The sequence below is a fragment of the Pogoniulus pusillus genome, chromosome Z, assembly GCF_015220805.1.
Source record: "Pogoniulus pusillus isolate bPogPus1 chromosome Z, bPogPus1.pri, whole genome shotgun sequence".
In the NCBI taxonomy this organism is placed as follows: Eukaryota; Metazoa; Chordata; class Aves; order Piciformes; family Lybiidae; genus Pogoniulus; species Pogoniulus pusillus.
Window position 1 is genome coordinate 26847889 of NC_087309.1, and position 18390 is coordinate 26866278.

Consider the following 18390-nt stretch of genomic DNA (forward strand, 5'->3'; position numbering starts at 1 on the left):
TGTCTGTAGGGCACTGCTGGTTTCAGGTCCGCCAGGGCAGCTGACCTAAGTGGGCTATAGGAGATCACAGTGATAGCAGAACTGCTACAATTTAGCCCCTGTACACGGGCTAAACGCAGCCACTCATAGGACTGCGGTTCCAGGCCTATGATTAGTTTCTTGGTCTTCTTTGTTTCCGCTCTCCACGTCCCACCTGGGACAGCTGGGCATAGCAGGTCTAGGTAGGGCTTCTGGCACACCCGCTGGCGCGAACAACTCCAGCGGTGGCAGCCTATCGCCATCATCCTCTCATGGTCTCAGCGCTCGCACCCCTGCTCCGCCGCCATCGGCATCTCGACGTGCCAGAGTCCAGCCCAGGCCGGCTATATCCCCTCAGCCGGGGATCTCGGGAAGGCTCCCCCGCGGGTGTAGGTGGAGTGTGTTGATGTCACACATCAACGCAATGTGAAGCGTATGCGACATCACAATGAGGGCGCGACAGTCCAATTGTCCCCTCAGCGCGTCTCAGCCTCGCCTGCCCGGCCCCGGCGCCGCTTTTTGCCGCGGGGTGGCGCTGGCGGGAGCGGCGGCCGCTCTTCGCATTGCTCGTCTGCTCCGGCGGCGGAGGGAGGAAGTGACGCCGCTCGGAGCCCCGCGGCCTCCGGTGACATTCTCTCTGGCGGTGGCGGCTGAGACCCGGCTCCTCCCGGCCGCCCATGCCCCAGCTGATGCCCCCCACCAGGGTGAGACCAGGAGGGGCCCTGCGTCATCCAGGTGAGTGGGTGCGGCAACGCCGAGGCTCGCCTGCTGCGCACTTAAGCCGGGCCGCCTTGCCGTATCGGCGAGCGGCGGGACCGTTGCCGTTAGCCCCGCTGTGCGCGGGCGGGAGGTGACGGGCCGTCACGGAGGGGAGGGGTGACGACGACACTTGCCTCGGCTCTCCTTCCTAAGGGGCCAGTGGCGAGAGCGGGCGGCCTGGTGGTGCCCCAGAGCGGACGGGCACGGCCCGGCGGCGCTTGGGGGCCTGGTCCCACCAGGACTGAAGGGGCAAACCTACCCTCACCGAGCATCCTTGGCGTTTGCCGGAGGTTTACAGGAAAACGTGGGTGCCTAGCTTTTGGCGCTTAATGCCTCGGTAAGGGATATCCTCCGTCCCGGCCCCACGCAGTGCCTGGAACGCAGCAGTTCTGCCGCGGCTGCCCCTTTTTTCCCCTAACCTTGATGAAAGTCTTTCAAGTTCCTGGAAGCAATTCTTGGTCACTTTGTATTTCTTAGGACTTCTCTAATATATTGTGGAATTGTAATGGCTGTTGGGAAACATCCTTTGTGAAACAAGACGTGTAATTGCTCTAGTTTTACAGTTCTCTGTTTTTCTCCTTGTTTACCTTGGGTGGGGGAATATATATTTTATGTGGAAAAAAGTTACTTGCTTATCTAGCCTGAGTTCCCCTTGAGCTCTTACCTCTTAATGAGTTGCAGATGTAGCTCTGAGCGACAGACACCCGAGAAGAATATAAACTTTAACTGTGCTACTTGTTCTTTCTGAAAAGGAAAAAGGCTGAGCGGACTTACAGTGTTTTAACTATTTCCGTACTTCCAGTGTTGTAATGTTCTTCGCAGTGGGGCTGTGAGGAGAGGCTGAGGGAGCTGGGGGTGTTTAGCCTGGAGAAGTGGAGGCTCAGGGGTGACCTCACTACTGTCTACAACTGCCTGATGGGAGGTTTTGGCCAGGTGGAGGTTGGTCTCTTCTCCCAGGCAACCAGCAACAGAACGAGGAGATGCAGTCTCAAGTTGTGCCGGGGGAGGTGTAGGCTGGATATTAGGTGGAAGTTCTTCACGGAGAGAGTGATTGGCCTTGGAATGGGCTACCCAGGGAGGTGGTGGAATCGCCATCCCTGGAGGTGTTCAAGGAAAGACTGGATGAGGCACTTAGTGTCGTGGTCTAGTTGATTGGCTAGGGCTGGATGGTAGATTGGACTGGATGATCTTGGAGGTCTCTTCCAACCTAGTTGACTCTATGATTCTATGATTATGTTTAAAAGGCCATATTTTGAAACACTTGGGTTTTTTAGGCTTGTGTAGCTCATAGGGATAACTTGCACCTTTGTAGCATCTAACTGTATTTGTGTCTTAGATTATTAACAGTGGAACAAGGCTACTTGTATTAAATTATAGGTGCCTGCTGTGAAATTTTAGCTGTGTTAACTTAGTTGAATGAGATTTTGGTTTTAAGTAGTTACATCAGTTAGCCCATCTCAAAATTCCTAACAGCATTTCAGAGGCTGAAAAAAAATTGTGTATAGAGATGCTATGGCATGAGCTGGTCTGGTTTGGTATTGTTTTTTCTTTTTCATTGTCAAGTAATTGTAGCTTTTAAAAATGAAATATTTGAACCCTTGGGCATCTTCTTAAAACATAAAATTTCTCTTGATTCATGCTCTCCCCTCCTCTCAATTTTTACTTGTTTTTAGGGCTTCACTGGTACTTGTTAAGTGTGAGAACAAATAATCATTTTACTTACAGGTATGTGCTAGGGTATTTCTGGTTTTCAAGCTAAAATTTAAGTGCAAACACTTAGAACAGCAATCAGACGTAAACTGTGTCTCTTAAAGTTCCTTGTGTTGTTTAAGCCTGTTAAAATCTTGATGTTTGACTTTGAGGTGGAAACTGGGTATGGTGCTCTTTTCAGGTCTTCCTCCTGTGATTCTCCTGCCCTAATTAACACATGTAATTGCTGTTTCGGTGATATGAGAGCTGGAAGTCAGGCAGTCATAACAGTGCAGCCGTGGCGGAGGTAAACATTGCAGAGCAATTAATTCTGTACCGAGCTCTGAGGGTAAGGTGAAGTTGCTCACTATGTGTTTGTAAAACCCAAACATGCCTTCTCCCGTATATGCACAATGCAAAAGCAGTGAGGTCAGGTGTGGAGAACTCAACTGTGCAGCAGTCAGTTTTAAGCATCATTTACTGAGTATTTCTTACGTCTACTTATCTAGAGCAGTCTAGTGCTGGCAAAAGCAGCTCCAAAGCAGGTGGCTATGTGGCTACTAAAAGATAATAAAATACTGTATTTCTAGTGTACCAGAAACACTGGTGTTTTGTCTAGAATGTTAGGAAGGACAGTGGGAGTGATGGAAGGTAGTACATGAGTTTGTGCAGCTGGTAGTTATGTTTAAGTATGAGTATAACAGTTCTGACTCATTTTTAAACACTCGAATTTTTAATTATAATGTCTACTATTTCTGTTTGCTTTTCGGCCTAATTGCTAGTTGGCATCATGAAGAGGTGCTATGAGAAATTCCTGAGAAATCAGGAAGAGGAAAGGATTGTGGTCTTGCACATCCAAGCATATGATATGTGTTGCAGTACAGCCTGGCTGTCTGTGCCTGTGCTGCATGAAGTCTGTCTGCTTAACAGAAACTGAAGTGCACAAACAAGGCGGGTAATGAGTGGATACATTAAACTGGGTACTGTAGAGTGAGGAGAAAACAGAAGGAACCTGAAGCCACCCCCCAAGGCAGTTGAAAACGGTTGATTCAGATTTGTCACAACACACATACAAGCCAAGCACTACTCTAATTGATAAAAGAGGGGTGGGAAGGATGTTTGTGTGTGTTTGACAAAAGGGCAGGTCACACTGTCAGCTGACAGTATGGAGGAGGTAAGGTTTAATAACGTAAGATTGGATGGACAAAGAGCAAATACAGAGAATCATGAGGGGCTTTGAACATCAAGCCTTAAGGATATAAATTGTCATAACTTTATTGGAGGAACAAGAAGTAATTAATGGAATCACAGATAGGGGTTGGAAGGGACCTCTGGACATGTAGTCCACTCCCCCTGCCAGAGCAAATTTGTGTAGAACAGGTTGCATAGGATAGTGCTGAGTGAGTTTTGAATGACTGCAGAGATGGGGACTTCACCACCTTTCCGAGCAACTTGTTCTGGTTCTTCGCCCCCTTCAAATTAAAGAGTTCAGATGGAACTTCCTGTGTTCAAGTTTGTGCCCATTACCTCTTGTCCTGCTACTGGGCACCACTGCAAAAAGACCGACCTTGTCCTTCTGGCATTCACCCTTTAAGTATTTATAAACGTTGTTCTAACCACCCCTTCTCCTTGCTGTGTATTTACCTTTAAAATGCAGGCTATTTTGCCTTGCCTTGGTTTTGTTCACTTTCTTTACTGTCTCTTGTATGTTATCATGAAAGCTGTCTGCTTCACTAAGGATGTATGCCCATCTATGCCCCACCTGTATATCAACATTTCACTTAAGCATCTGTTAATGAGATGGGAGTCTACATACCACAATGTGAAAGCAGCTGCAGACACAGCAGTCACTCGGTTGTGGCTGCCCTCTGACCAAAAATGTCACCACTAGGTATATTAAAGCTTTGTATGCTTTTCAAAAGAGTAAATAGTTTCTAGCAACTTACATTTAATTTTCGGTAACGTTTCAAAGTTGGTGTGTTGGGTTTTTTTTGACAGAATTATGTTGATGGACAATGTCAGCTTCAGTGTTTTTATCTGTAGTTGTCTAAATTACATACAAAACTGTAAACATTTACAGAAACTGAGCAGCAGATTTAATAATGCATTTAATAGATCAGAGTGGAAATTTTGAATACTGCAGTTGCAAGTGTGTAGCTCAGAACAAGCACTCTGGAAAATAAGTACCGAAACCTGAAAATCTTTGCTGCTGTGAATGTTATCATTAACGACAGGGAAGCAAGAATGAAGCAGTGGGAGAGTGAGACAGGTATAGTCCTGGAAAGGAGCCCTAGAATAAAGTGGTGTGATAGAGTGTGTGTTGCTGTTCAGTTACAGGCTCCAAGACAACCTAAGGCTTAGCGTGACCAGGAAACTGCTTTTGTCTCAGTTTTGCACTGTGCCAATTGAAGTTCATTAGAAAAGCAACACTGTTTAACTTTAGCACTGTAACTCAGGAGCAGCTGAACTGTTATGACACCGGCATTTGTGGCAGCAAATATTACTGCAGGGAACTTAGTACGATTTTTGTGGTGACTTGCATTGTCTTTCTGTCAGGGTTTTTTTTAAGATTTTTAAATGCATAATGCAATTCTGAGTCTGTGTGCAAATTGAGATCTAGAATGCTATGCCTACAAATGTGCGACTCTGAAAAAAAGAAAACTGAATGAAAGAGACTGTAAATGAAAATGTGCTTAATAGTATAAATATTAGCCTCTGCATTTGTTTTCTCCCAGTAGTACAATCCTAAGCAAGACTGCAGTGACTGATACCTTGTCAATCAGCGTTACTGCTGCGGGTTAGAATTTAAATTTGTGGCTGCCTTTTTCCACTTGTTAGTGTTCCAAATCAGCATGAAGAGATCCTGTACATTATAGCAGTTCCTCCAAGGATGTGACTTGCTTTCTGCAATTTGGACATTGATCACTCATTTAGAACTGAAAATGAGATGTGGCTCAGTACTGAGGTGTTGCCATTAGACCCTTGCAGATGCATTACTAAATTCACAGAGAGGTCAAGTTACGTGTCCATGGTTGTGTGGTGAGTTACCTTTTAGTTTTGGAATAGTCCAACCTAATATCCTTTTTTATTTAAGAAAGTGTTTAAAATTTTCTTTGACCATATAGTCTGTCTCTTGGGTGCTCAGAAATCAATCTAAGTAGCAGAATAGGCTCCATACAAATCATTCTTTGTGAGCACTGACCTCTAAAACGACAGTTTAAAAGTTGCTAGGACTCAGTCTGACAGCTTTTTAATCACAAACAGAACAGATGAGTGCTTTTTAAATGCTATGCAAGTATTTAAGACTCTTTCAAGCTAGCACTTTGGAATCAGTATACATGGATCATGGGTTTGACTTTACAGTGAGACTTCACCAGTGTCCTGCACAATGCTCTTCTGATTTGATGCTTCAGAATTTCCTGGAAATGAGTGGAAAATGTCGGTCCATGATTGGTCCTTCTTGTTACACATCTGCTCTAATGTCTTGCTTCATTGTGCTTATTCATTAACCTTTCAAGACTTGTTTTAGAGAAGGCAAACTTCTCTTCCATTCATCACAAATGGATAGAAACCAAGTGACTCACAGTAGCAGAGCTGGTAATAGACTTCGTAATGCCATTTGTTTGCAATTTGTTGGTTTTTTTTTTGTTTTTTTTTCCATAGGAAATATTACATTTCCATGATAACTGCTTTAGATTTGCACTATATACTTCAGTAGTACTGTCAAACTTTCTGACGTAAAAAAGCAGCAACTTTGCATGATAGGCAGGTAAAGTTAAGACTGTCCTCTTGTACTTGGTTTTCTCATCAGCTGCTAATTTCCTAACTTGGCTTACTCTTTCACTTGCTGCTCTCTGGGAATGCCAGTGTCTGCTAGAGAGAGCAAGCTGCAAAACTTGAAAAAAGCCTATTACAGGGAAAAAGTGTGATTAAAAATAGGTTAGGAAGCTGTCTTACAATTCCATGTGTTTATGGTTAAAAATACTATGTAAGATACAGGGTTTAGAGATTGCCTCCTAATGAAGTAAACTGGATGAAACGTGAGGCCTCATGATGTTTAGCAAGATGTCATTTGGTAATGAGATTGTCATTATGGGAAGCAGTGTGGTTGTGAGTAGTAGTGCTCACGAACTGAATCCCTAATAAACAGAACTGAGTTGTTAGTAGCTGTGATTCTTCCTGAGCTGTCAGTACCTTTTGACCAGCACTGCACAGAATGTGTGAGGAATCAGAAGAAACATCACTTCGAGCGTTGTTTTAAAAAAGATCTTATGATGAAACTTGGGTTTTTTTACACTCAATTTCCTGTTTTAATTCTACAAGACCGAACTGTCTTTTCTGCATTCTGGAGTAGATTTCACTTTTTCTCTCTGTAGAACATCTAAGGGTACAGCAATAATAAGGTTAGGGTTGAACTGATAGTCTAGAGTAGATATGTTTTTGTTTGTCCTGTTTCCGTTTTTGATGGAGAAGTTGTATGTACTAATTATTAGTTTTAAGAAGGCTCTTCCAGATGAGCCTTATCTTTCTAAATCGAGAACCACAATACAACAAATAAATTTGGGATAATTGCTGCTTTTGTTTAAGGGTAAACGAGGGTTTATTTCCTGTAAGTGTCTGCGTGGCACTGATGAAAATGATATTTTTGTTTTCTTCTGCTCTTTTTATAGCTTCTAACTTGGTATTCTTTCGCATGCTGTGGTTTAATTTCTGTAGTCAAATATATGTAAAGTCTTCTGTATGCTGTGGGAAATAAATACCTGTTTCCTGGTCTGTATGTTGTCCACTCAAAGTGAAGGTCAGGTTTCTTCTCCTTTTACTAGAAGAAACATCTTTACGTTCTTCTTCTGTGACAGACTGTGTCACAGTCCTTCAAATTTTGTCATTGTCCCCAGATGTTAATCTGTGGCTGTGGTGTCCCACAGAAACTTAACTTTTTTGTTGTGTTAGTTTATTAGGAAAGCTGAATTAAAGAATAGAGTGTTAGGGTTTGTAAAGATACAGACTCAAATGCTATCTGCCTTGCATTGTCTGTTCTTCAGTATGACTTAATAGCACAGGTGGACTTTCTTGTTGAGAAAGGAATGGATTGTTTTCAGTGGAGCTTTATCTGTTGCTTACTGTGTTCTAATTAGGTTATGACAGAGCAGTGTTATGAATTCTTGTTTTCTTTGGGAGCACTTTTTATATGTGAAAACTCATTTGTTATCCATGTGGTGAGTGCCGAAATCAATTGGCGCCTCTTGCTATTAGTCAAAAAACAGTTAAAGGTTTGGTGTCAAGAAAGTCCAAAAGCAGCTGATATCATACTGTTACTAAAAAATTAATCATTTGAATGTAGTGTGACTTCAGTGTATTGGTAGCATTTATTTTTCAGTAATACACCTACAGCAAATTTGTATTGCAATGTTTAGATTTTACACTACTATCTTAATGATTACAGAAATGAATAATAGTTGTTTACAGATGAGAAAATGACTTGAGGGTTTGGTTGGCTTACAGCTCCTTTCCAGCCTTTCTGTAGTATTGGGCATTTTGCCTATCTCTTTTCTTTAATTGTCCAGGGCATAAAATGGGTACATTACTGCTTTATGCCAGGAAGATACTGGCTTAAAACAAAGACACAGTACTGGTGATAAACTAAAGTATTTTTATTTTGAAAATACCTGAGTGTGGGTTGCTTTTTCCTATGGCAAAGGGGTGTAAAATGTTCTGATCATAGAATGTTTAAACACTGTAAAGTCACTTAATATCTCTTAACTCATCTCTGTTAAATGGTCGTCATAAATGTGTAGCACTTGCTGTTCAGTGTGTTGAGCTCAAAGATGGCTGTAGGAGATGGGGAGATGGTGGTGAGTTGCTGTGTGAGCTGTGGAAATATCTGCAAGACAGCTTGGACGGTTGTAGTGTGGGTTAGGTAGGCTGCACTGTTACTGGAACACTACACAGAACTGGACAACACAGATTTCTATTGGAAGTATCTCTCCTAATTATCAAGAGTTATGCAACTTTTGAATGGTGTTTTGCAAGATGAGGCAAAATGTCCAGCTCTCTCCCTTGCTTCAGGCTCCTTGTGGCTGTCTGCTGTGCAGCTCCCCATGCTGCCCTTCTAGACTCGTTCAGCCAGCTAGCCTGATGTCAAGGTGCACAGCGTTCCTCTTGGAGGTTGTATGATTCTATGAATTTGGGCTAGTACTAACTAGCCTATCAGCTAGGAAGTTCTGCCTCTTCACACTGGCAGTGGATTGCAGAGCAGACTTAAGAGCTCTTGGAACTGCAACCTGTGTGCCATGGCACTCATTGCTGCTTAAAAATTTCCAAATAAGAGCGTGAAAAAAGTGCATTCGTGCTGTCTGTGCCAGACCAGCTTTGATTTTTGTGGAAGACAGCACAAGCCTTTCTTGAATGAACGCTGCAGTACTTAGAGACCTTTACTACTTCGAAGTTACGTTGCAGTTGTCCACATCTGCCAGCAGGATGAAATAGTGCAATATTTCATTACTTTCAGGATGTTTCAGATTAATGGTCTTAATAGAAAGAGAATCTGTGCTCTGAAAGCCAGAATTAATTTGTTACTGCTATGTTCAATCAATTTAAGATGTGGCTTTTCTGTAAGCAATACTCTATTGACTATGGTGGAACAACAGATCAGCATTTCTTGAGATCTGTTTATGTAAAATGGCATAAAACAGTGGAGGCAGCATGGAATACATTTCCTATTGAGTAACACAAATGGATAGGTAAAGTAGGAAAAAATGTTAAAATCTTAGTAAAAGATGGAACATTGCTATGACTATCCTCAATGGGATGACCTTCTGGAAGCTAATATTTTGCAGAGAAAAATAAGTGAAGCATGGCTACCCTAGCACTGAATTCTGCCACGAGTGTTGTTGAAAGAATAATAAAAAAAATCTAAGAGCGAGTGACTTAAATTTTAGAAGAGTGTAAAAAATACTCCCCTTCTAATTTTTAGAGAGCATTGTAAGCTTTAAATTGCTGCTGACTTGAGGAAAAAATATGTCGCTGTGAGAAAGAAATGAGATTTTTTAGAAGCCTGAATGCAGTCAACCCTGTGTGCCTTTATCTGTATGTTATTTTCACAAGGACTTTGAGATTTTAATTTCTTTTTTTTAATGTGGGATTCCAGTGCAGTTGGGGAATGTTTCTGGAAGCTTTTGTGCAGGATTGCAAACTTACCTATAGCTGATAGTTATCTTTGGTTTGAAAGAGTCAGAATATGTGCATTAAGCATGACAGTGCAAAACCTGTTATTTAAAGTCTTGCTTCTTATTTACAAAGAAAAAAGTTGCTTTTCAAGGTTGGAAAAACCTTTCAGTCTTGGATAATCTGTATGTGCAGCCTCTTGAGCACTTAGTAGGAAGCAGCCTATTTTTAACCTTCCTTTGTTTATGCAAAAACCCATTGAAACACAGCATTAGTTTTAATCCTTTCTTCTCTTGTTTCACACCGCAGTTCTCCTACCATGTCGATTCCGTTACCGTCTCTTTTGCAAAGAGTCCTGTTCTTTAGAGTTGCTACCAGGCCTGATTAATGAATCATCCAATGAAGAGCCAGATCTACTCCCAGAAATGTGCCTTAGGTGGAATTGTATGCCAGTGAGTCAGCCTTAGGACAGCATTTTCAAAGAAACACTACATAAATTACACAGTATCTATGTGGGGGTGGCTTAGTGTTAAGAAAAATCTCTAGAGCATCATGCACTTCCATCCATACAGAGCTGAGTCAACTGTCCTGAGTTTAAAATGAGTGCTGGTCACATTTATAATCAGTGCTTGGATATGCATGACACTAAAATAAAATACATTTAAAAAGCCCATATGATGTCTTGGGGAGGAGATGAACAAGTCCAAAAGATGTGAGTTGAGAAGTCCAGAAAGTGCTGGTGCTTCTACATTTGTCTGGATGCAAGCTAGTCTTTTCTCATAGAGGTCTTATTATTTGGATTGATTAGTTACTTGGACCTTTTGTAATTGATCATGCCTTCATGTGTTGCTCATACAAGAGCAACTCACTACTGAGTATGCTGAATTAAATTTTTACTTGAAAATGAATGCAATTTGAAAAGGGAAGATAAATAGAAAAGCAAAACCAACAAGTAGGTACACCTACAAAGGGTTTTGGTAAAGCTTTGCAACGTTACAATCAACTCTTCAGTGCCATCTGCTACTTCTGTGCTTTCCTAACCCATCATCCTTAGACATATGTCTATCAAGCATTAAATGTGAGTGCTTGATGATCTTGGCTGAACATTTCAATTTAAAATAAAAACTCAGCTAGTTTATTTTACTACATTGTCAGTGGGGTGAGATTTAACAAGGCCAAGAGCAGGGTTCTACACTTTGGCCACAACAACCCCAAGCAGCGCTACAGTCTGGGGACAGAGTGGCTGGAGAGCAGCCAGGAAAAAAGGACCTGGGGATACTGGTAGATATTAGACTGAATATGAGGCAGCAGTGTGCCCAGATGGAAAGGAGAGCCAATGGCATCCTGGCCTGCATCAGGAATAGTGCAGCCAATGGGACCAGAGAGGTTATTCTTCCCCTGTACTCATCACTGGTAAGGCCACACCTTGAGTACTGTGTCCAGTTCAGGGCTCCTCAATTCAAGAGAGATGTTGAGCTACTGCAACATATCCAGAGAAGGGCAACAAAGCTGATAGGGCGTGGAGTACAAACCCTATGAGGAGAGGCTGAGGAAGCTGGGATTGTTTAGTCTGGAGAAGAGGAGGCTTAGAGATGACTCATTGCTGTCTACAACTACTTGAAGGGAGGTTGTATCCAGGTGGGGGTCGGTCTCTTCTGTGAGGCAACCAGCAACAGAACAAGGGGACACAGTCTCAAGTTGTGCTGGGGGAGGTATATGCTTGATATAAGAGGAAGTTCTTGCCAGAGAGAGTGATTTGCCATTGGAATGGGCTGCCCAGGGAGGTGGCGGAGTCACCGTTCATGGAGGTATTCAGGAAGAGCCTGGATGAGGCACTTAGTGCCATGGTCTAGTTGACTGGATAGAGCTGGGTGATCTTGGAGGTCTCTTCCAACCTGGTTGATTGTAAGTCTCAGTTCTATACATTTGTCTTTACCTCTCTTGCTTCTGATTTATTTCATCTGTGTTAACATGAGATAATGTAACACACTGCCAATGGAAGTTGTTGTTTAATTAGGAGCCACTGTAGTTTTGTACAAATACAAAAACTTTCAGGTATAGATGAAAATACGGACTTCTGTGATGCTGCAAGATAGTAGATATTCTGGAAGAATCTCTGTAGTTAGCTGTGTATTCTGAACAGGTAATTCCTATGCAGCAGCGCAGTTTAACTTTTAAATTACAAAGTCCAAATAGCTTAAAGAATGTACTTGGTGTTATTTTCTGCAAAAAAATTAGGTTCAACTTCTTTTTTTTTGAAGGTACAGCTTGCAAATAAATAGGTAGTAGCCTGAGGGAGTGAGATGTTCGAAGTGTTTTCTTCCAGTGCTAACTAAAATGGCATTAAGAAGCAGTATTATGCTAGATGATTTTATTCACACAATTGCTGTAACTGGCGTAAGAAGGTGATAGTCATAAGCACGAAAAAGAAGTGGTCAGCTGAACTCTGAATAACAATACATATGTCAGTAATACATTAAAGTGACTTTTGACAGCAAGCTCCTATGACAAACGCAGCACTTCTGAAGTAAGAATGGGTCATATTCACAGATGCTGAGAAGAGATGCTTTGTATAAGCTAGGCATCTTTTATCATTAAATATTTCAATAAACACCAAAAATGACAGTATACAATTAAGGTTGGGGTCCATGGTGTTTAATAAGTATTTCAGGCCTTGTAATTTGTTTAGGTTAAATTAATTTCCTTCCAACACAATTACAAAGAATAAAATTTACTGGGAGCAAACAAAACTAATATTATGGAGGATATGTGAGTGGCCAGTTGTTCATTACTAAAGGGCACACATGCCATGTGTGATACAACTCTTTGTGCAGTAGTATGTATTACATAATAGTTTATGTTCCAACGTAACCATTCTTTAGGAAGCTACTGACACAGTTTGAATTTGACACCCCTCCCCCCCCCCTCTCAATCTTCAAAAATTTCTTCTTGGAACAAATATTACTGTGATAGAAACAGTACCATCTCCTCTGTCTGGTCAGAACCTGAGAGTTCAAGGTCTGATGAGACCAAACAGCAGGTAGTTTTAAAGTAAATTTAGTTTCATGTAAAGGGATGATATGTGCTGTGCTCCCATCTCTCCTTCCTGGCAACTTTGACAGAAAAATTCACTTATTTTCTGGTTTTGCTTTATACTGGCTTAGTGAAGTGAATTTCCCCAAGGAAGGCTGAGGCATTTCTGGTGCAAAGTAGGAGGTATGACAGCAAGGTCACAGTTAGGGGGTAAAAGGTGGTCTCTGTTATTGGAAGCAAACTATTAAACTGCCTGAACTGTCTTTCCTAATCCGACCTTCAAAATCCTTTTGCACTTTTTAATCAGAATGCAGGTTTTATAGTGTGCAGATGATGTACCTTTCCAAATGAGTCCACATTTTGAAATTACTTCCCAGATAGAAGTACTGTTAGATACTTATTGGCTTCTGCATGCTGATGTATTCTATCTGTGGATGGAAAACATAGGTTCTGTTGGAAAAATCAATCACAAAAGTTTGTAGGTGTAAGTATGTCCTAGATAGACTTTTGTTAAGTTGCTAGTCCCATGTGCTGCCTTCTCACTGAAAATGTAAATCACTGATCACTGTATGAGGGAATCAAACCAGCATGGCTCAAGCGCTTAAAGTAAGATCCTACTTAATAAAAAAGTTTTCTTAAGTCATTGTAATTAGTCTGCTAGAAAGATGGCAAAGTGTAAGTGAAATGTGATTTTCTTCAGGCTGATAGACCAGAGAGATAGAAAGGCAAGGTGTTTTGTAGTCCCTTTGGGAACTGTGGGGTAGATGATGTTCCCAAGTAGGACATTTGTGAAAAAAGAGGCTCTAGTTCACTTTGATTGTCCTTCAGCTTTGTGTTGAGCTGTACTTTGTATTCGTCAGTCTAAAAGAGTGCAGACAACGTTCTGTGAATATTTAACTGAATTTCTTTTGGCCAGGCTAATATTCTTCTAGTGTGTGTTTGAGCAAGACTTTTTTTTTTCTTTGCACATACTTTTGAAAACTCTTAGGCTGAGATACTTTTCTATGTGACTGGACAGAGCAAAGCTGGGTGTTGCTCTGGTAGGTATGATACATATCTCACGGTGTAAAACTCTTGGCCAGTCATTCAGTCATCAAATCTGTGTTTTATGTACCCATGTAACAGGAGAACTATTTGGTAATGTAGGTTTGCATATAAAATATGTAGATGTATTGATTTTACTACAGTACTGGGATGTGTTTATGTCATGGAATGTGTGTATCCTTCAGTTGGGTTTGTCTGTGCTGTGGCCTGGATATAAATTGGTATTGCATACATTAAATAACTATCTCCATAAATTATTTTTGAACATTGCTTTCAAGAGACATTTTACTCAGTGCAGGCATTGATAAACATTTTTTCTTTATATATATTCCTATATTTTACAGTATGTATTATTTTTTCAGGAGGGAAGTAAAATGCTGGATTTGCTGTCTGCTCGGTGCTTTTGGGTTGTTTTGTAGTTTGTTTGTTGTAATATTTAGCAGACCTAGAGTTGTCATCTCCTTCTTTCTTGTGTTGTCTGGTATCAAGTAAGCTTTCTTTCATAACTGGTGTTTCCCTCAAATACTTTCCTAACTCCCCTGCGCCATGCAGCAATTCAGTCAGTAACCACTATAACCTCTATTTTAGTATTCTTTAAAGATATTTTTTTCGAAGTGAGTTAGGGCAGGCAGTACAACGCTGAGCTTTCCATAGCACATTATAGAAGCAAGGAGGATAGATGCCTTACTGTGTGCTGCAGATGGAGGGAAGCAGTGTACAAGTGCACGTGAAATTACAGGCAACATCGGGAGTCCAACACTGGCAATCTGTAGGAGTATTCTCAGGGCACGGAAGAGTCCCTCTGAACCATCCGTGTTTTATCAAGCTACTCAAGTATTAATTGCCCTTGTCTGCATTTTTGTAGATCAGGAGATGAAATCTTCGTGCTCCTTGTTCTCATATATGTGGTTTTTTTTTAAAGTGCTGTTAGTTTATAATTTGCATCTGAAAACGTGAATGATGTTGTTCTGTTCCCTTAGTAGGTAAGTCAATGTAGTAATCAAAAGATCTTTATGTTAATTAAATGCCAAAAGAAAATTAGGTGGAAGGCAAAGTATGGCTAATGCAGATAAAATAATAACTATCCATCTCTAAAATAAAATTTTCCTAACTGTTTAAGGTACTTTTTGGGTTGATAATGTGCAGTTTATCAATTGGATAACTAGCATAAGTTGTTTATTTGCACTGAATTCATGCAATTACCTAAATTTTAATTTGAAGTGAAATTCAGGATACTGGTGTGGGATGGGTACCTTTTCTTGCTTGCAGCCTCTACTATTTGCTGTTTTTCTGATGAATTTGAGAGAAGCTAGGTCAGCCTTGCAGGTTCTCATACAACTGGGACTTGTGTGAAGGATGCTGAAGAAGCATTTGAATGCTGTATTAGATACTCCTAAAAAGTGTTTACATGTCTCACCAGCATGGTGATCCTCTGCCGAGAGCAAGCCTCTGCTACACATATGTGATACTTCTCAAGAACTTGCCCATAGATGTTGTAAACTTTGTGTCCTTGACAATTCAGAATCACTCATGGTATTTCTTGTAAATGCTTCTTACATGAGGTCTGCTGGCGGAGCAGTTGTACTAGAAAAGGAACATATTTGTAGATGTGGTCTGTGATGTTCAGCAATTGCTTGATTTCTGCATAAATTTACTGGATTTCTTCTCTTGTAATGCTGGTGCTGAGAGTCTTCAACTTACCATAAAACCACTGTTGTTCGATGAGGTTGAGGTGCTGTTTGGCTGAAAATAATATTCTTACAGAAACAAAACTAGCACTGTGTTCTGGTCTGTCCAAGTACATGGCTACAAAGGCTGGGAAATTGTAGCCTGGTATTGTTCATAAGGGCAAAAATTCTCTAATAAAATATGTTTGAAGTTCTAGGTAAGGAAGGTTAGACTATATTACTTGTAGTAGATTGATTAACATTTTATGAAGTCAGAATTTAGGAATGCGTTTATTATTTACCATTCTGTTTTGATTCTTATGAGGTGAATTGTGTTTCATATCATTTCAATACCATTTCTCATGGGTGTGTGGGAGGAGGAATAATGTGGTCAGGATGAGGTCACTAGGAAAATGAAGAAAACCAATATGATACTGAACCACCTCCTCTGTGGTCAAAAGCAAGGAGTTATTTGGGTAATAGTGTGGAGAGCAGGACTGAACTATATGGGTAAATTATTCTTACTGTGTGTTCTTGTGCAGGCCGCTGTGTTGCTGAAGTCCACATCTAATTCACTGAGTCTTCCAGACAGAGTGTTCTATGCTTTGACACCAGAGAGATCTTGATGCTCTGAAATGAAGATGGAGGCAGTGGGAAAAACAGAAGAACTTGTCGATTCAGAAGTTCCACCAAAGACTTCTGAAAAGCAGGAGACTGCGCCTGATGAAGACGGACCTATAGAACTTGAGGCACAAAATCAGAAGGACAACATGCCCACTGCAGCAGACCCTGCGGTGCTCTCTTCAATGCCTTGCTTACTGATGGAGTTGAGGCGAGACTCCTCAGAATCTCAGTTAGCATCTACAGAGAGTGATAAGCCAATGGGTGGTCGAGTTTATGAGAGTGACTCTTCTAATCATTGCATGCTTTCACCTTCATCCAGTGGGCATTTGGCTGACTCAGATACATTGTCTTCCACAGAAGAGAATGAGCCCTGTCAAGCTGAAGCTGCTGTAGAGGGAGACCCTTCTGCAGTGACTGAGGCTACAGTTGGGAGGAAATCCAGACGATCCAGGTCTGAAAGTGATACTTCAACAATGGCTGCCAAGAAAAATCGACAGTCTAGTGATAAGCAGAATGGTCGAGTTACCAAGGTAAAAGGTCATCGAAGCCAAAAGCACAAAGAGAGAATCCGTCTCTTAAGACAGAAACGGGAGGCAGCTGCTCGCAAGAAGTACAACCTGCTGCAGGACAGCAGTACCAGTGACAGTGACCTGACGTGTGACTCAAGCACGAGTTCATCAGATGATGATGAAGAGATTTCAGGGAGCAGCAAGACAATCACTGCAGAGATACCAGGTAGAGGATGTTTTTTAAACTGAACTGTAACGCATCTGACATCGTTTCTCAGCTGTCATGCTAAATTATATGAGTGACACTTGAGAAAAACCAGGAGAGCTGCAGCTCTGTGTAAATTTGAAGACTGCAGTATGTTAACAAGATATGGGTAAATTTAAAAATATGTTCTGAGGTTCTGAGTGTGCTTTTGCATACCAACAAAGTGTAGAAATGGTAAACTGGGGGAAGGACTATCATTTAATTCTGGAGATTTCAGATCTCTTCCTTTGTAAGCCTCTATGAACTTCTATCAGTGCTGTCAAATCCCATTAGGTGGTGATAATCTAATAAATACATTCTTAGGATAAGTGGCCAGCTTTGCTTTAGTCTATTAAGGTCACAGTTCAGCAGCTGTGTTAGAAAGGACATGACTCATGTTACAGAAAGGCCCTCTTCATTGTTGCACTTCTGCTGTGCTTTCAGCTCTACAGTTCAGTGCATGACAAACAAACCTATTTAGCCTTATTGTAAATTCTTGTGAATTGTAGCTGGTCACCTGTTTTGGGACATAAATACAAATTTGTTTGTGCAGGAGTCAAGCTATATCCACACATAGTTTTTAAGCATTTTTGACAAAGCTGTTACTATTTTCTTTTAAGGACCTGTATACTTGTAATTTTTTTACAAACCTCAGTTAAGATTGGAGGCAGCAAGCTATACTGGTCTTCTTCTAAATTTTTTGAGAGGAGGAAGATGAATTCTTCACCTTGTTTTTTTTTGGTTTGTTTTTTTTTTTTTGAGGTCTGCTGAGCCTTTATTTTACTAGCCCAAGTGCTGTGAATGGATTTTGTGTGAATTACTCTTGCAGCATATTATAATATAGAACCATCGTTATATGGCAAACTTCATATGGCAATCAAAAATAAAATCACATAAAAATAAACTTTTTGGCTTGCCAGTTTTTACGGGGTTACATGCCTTTTTGCCTCTTGTACTAGTGGTTGGGTTTTTGGTTTCTTTTTGAGATAAATACCAGATTACATAGGGCAAGAACATTTAAAGGAAAACTGCAACAATTAGTCTCAAGATGCTGAGCTAGTGTTTGTTAGATTTAAAATTTGTGTTAGAGTTGACAAATAACTGCTTTAAGAGACTTGCTTATGGTGAATGATTCTGTCACCATGAGTACTGGCATTTTTCCCATTTAATTGCTAGGAAGCAGGTTGCACAAAGGAAGTGAAATGTTTATTATTAGAAAGTCTGGGAAAGCCATAGTCCTATAATTATTGTGTAGTAAACTTCTAATAGAGATCTAAACTTATTTTTACCAATTTAGTACTTAGTTGAACTTTGACCTTTCATAGTTTTGTTCCTGTTTGATTTACTACATTTATACTTCACTGAGCAATTGAAGCTTCATTTAAAGCTTGCTGAAGAAGAGTATTTCATGAAGTTTTGGGACATGTTCCTCCCCACCCCCTAGAAAACTACAAATATACACAATAAATCCCCAGGAGATAGATTTTTTTTTTTTTTTTTTAAGTCATAAAAATACCTGGTTGACCCAGAAAACCACAACATGGTATTTCTGTGTCTGCTTAGATTTCACACTTACATTGCAGAGACCTGAAGCCGCTTTAGGGGTACTTTTTCTGTGTCATTAGGCTCTTCTGTATTT

At 40.8% G+C, this 18390-nt stretch overlaps 1 protein-coding gene across 3 annotated transcripts in view; it reads left to right on the forward strand.

Moving 5' to 3' along the window:
• The first annotated feature begins 576 nt into the window (after positions 1-576).
• Positions 577-18390, forward strand: part of ARK2N (arkadia (RNF111) N-terminal like PKA signaling regulator 2N) — a 43515-nt gene continuing 25701 nt past the window's right edge. For 2 of the 3 annotated variants that reach the window (XM_064176665.1, XM_064176667.1), the window contains exons 1-2: positions 577-753; positions 15917-16733. In XM_064176665.1, the coding sequence (XP_064032735.1) occupies positions 16010-16733 (724 nt within the window). In that variant the 5' untranslated portion in view covers positions 577-753; positions 15917-16009. Of the gene's footprint in view, positions 754-836; positions 1115-15916; positions 16734-18390 lie in introns of those variants that run through there. The other variant, XM_064176666.1, reaches the window with a different exon arrangement.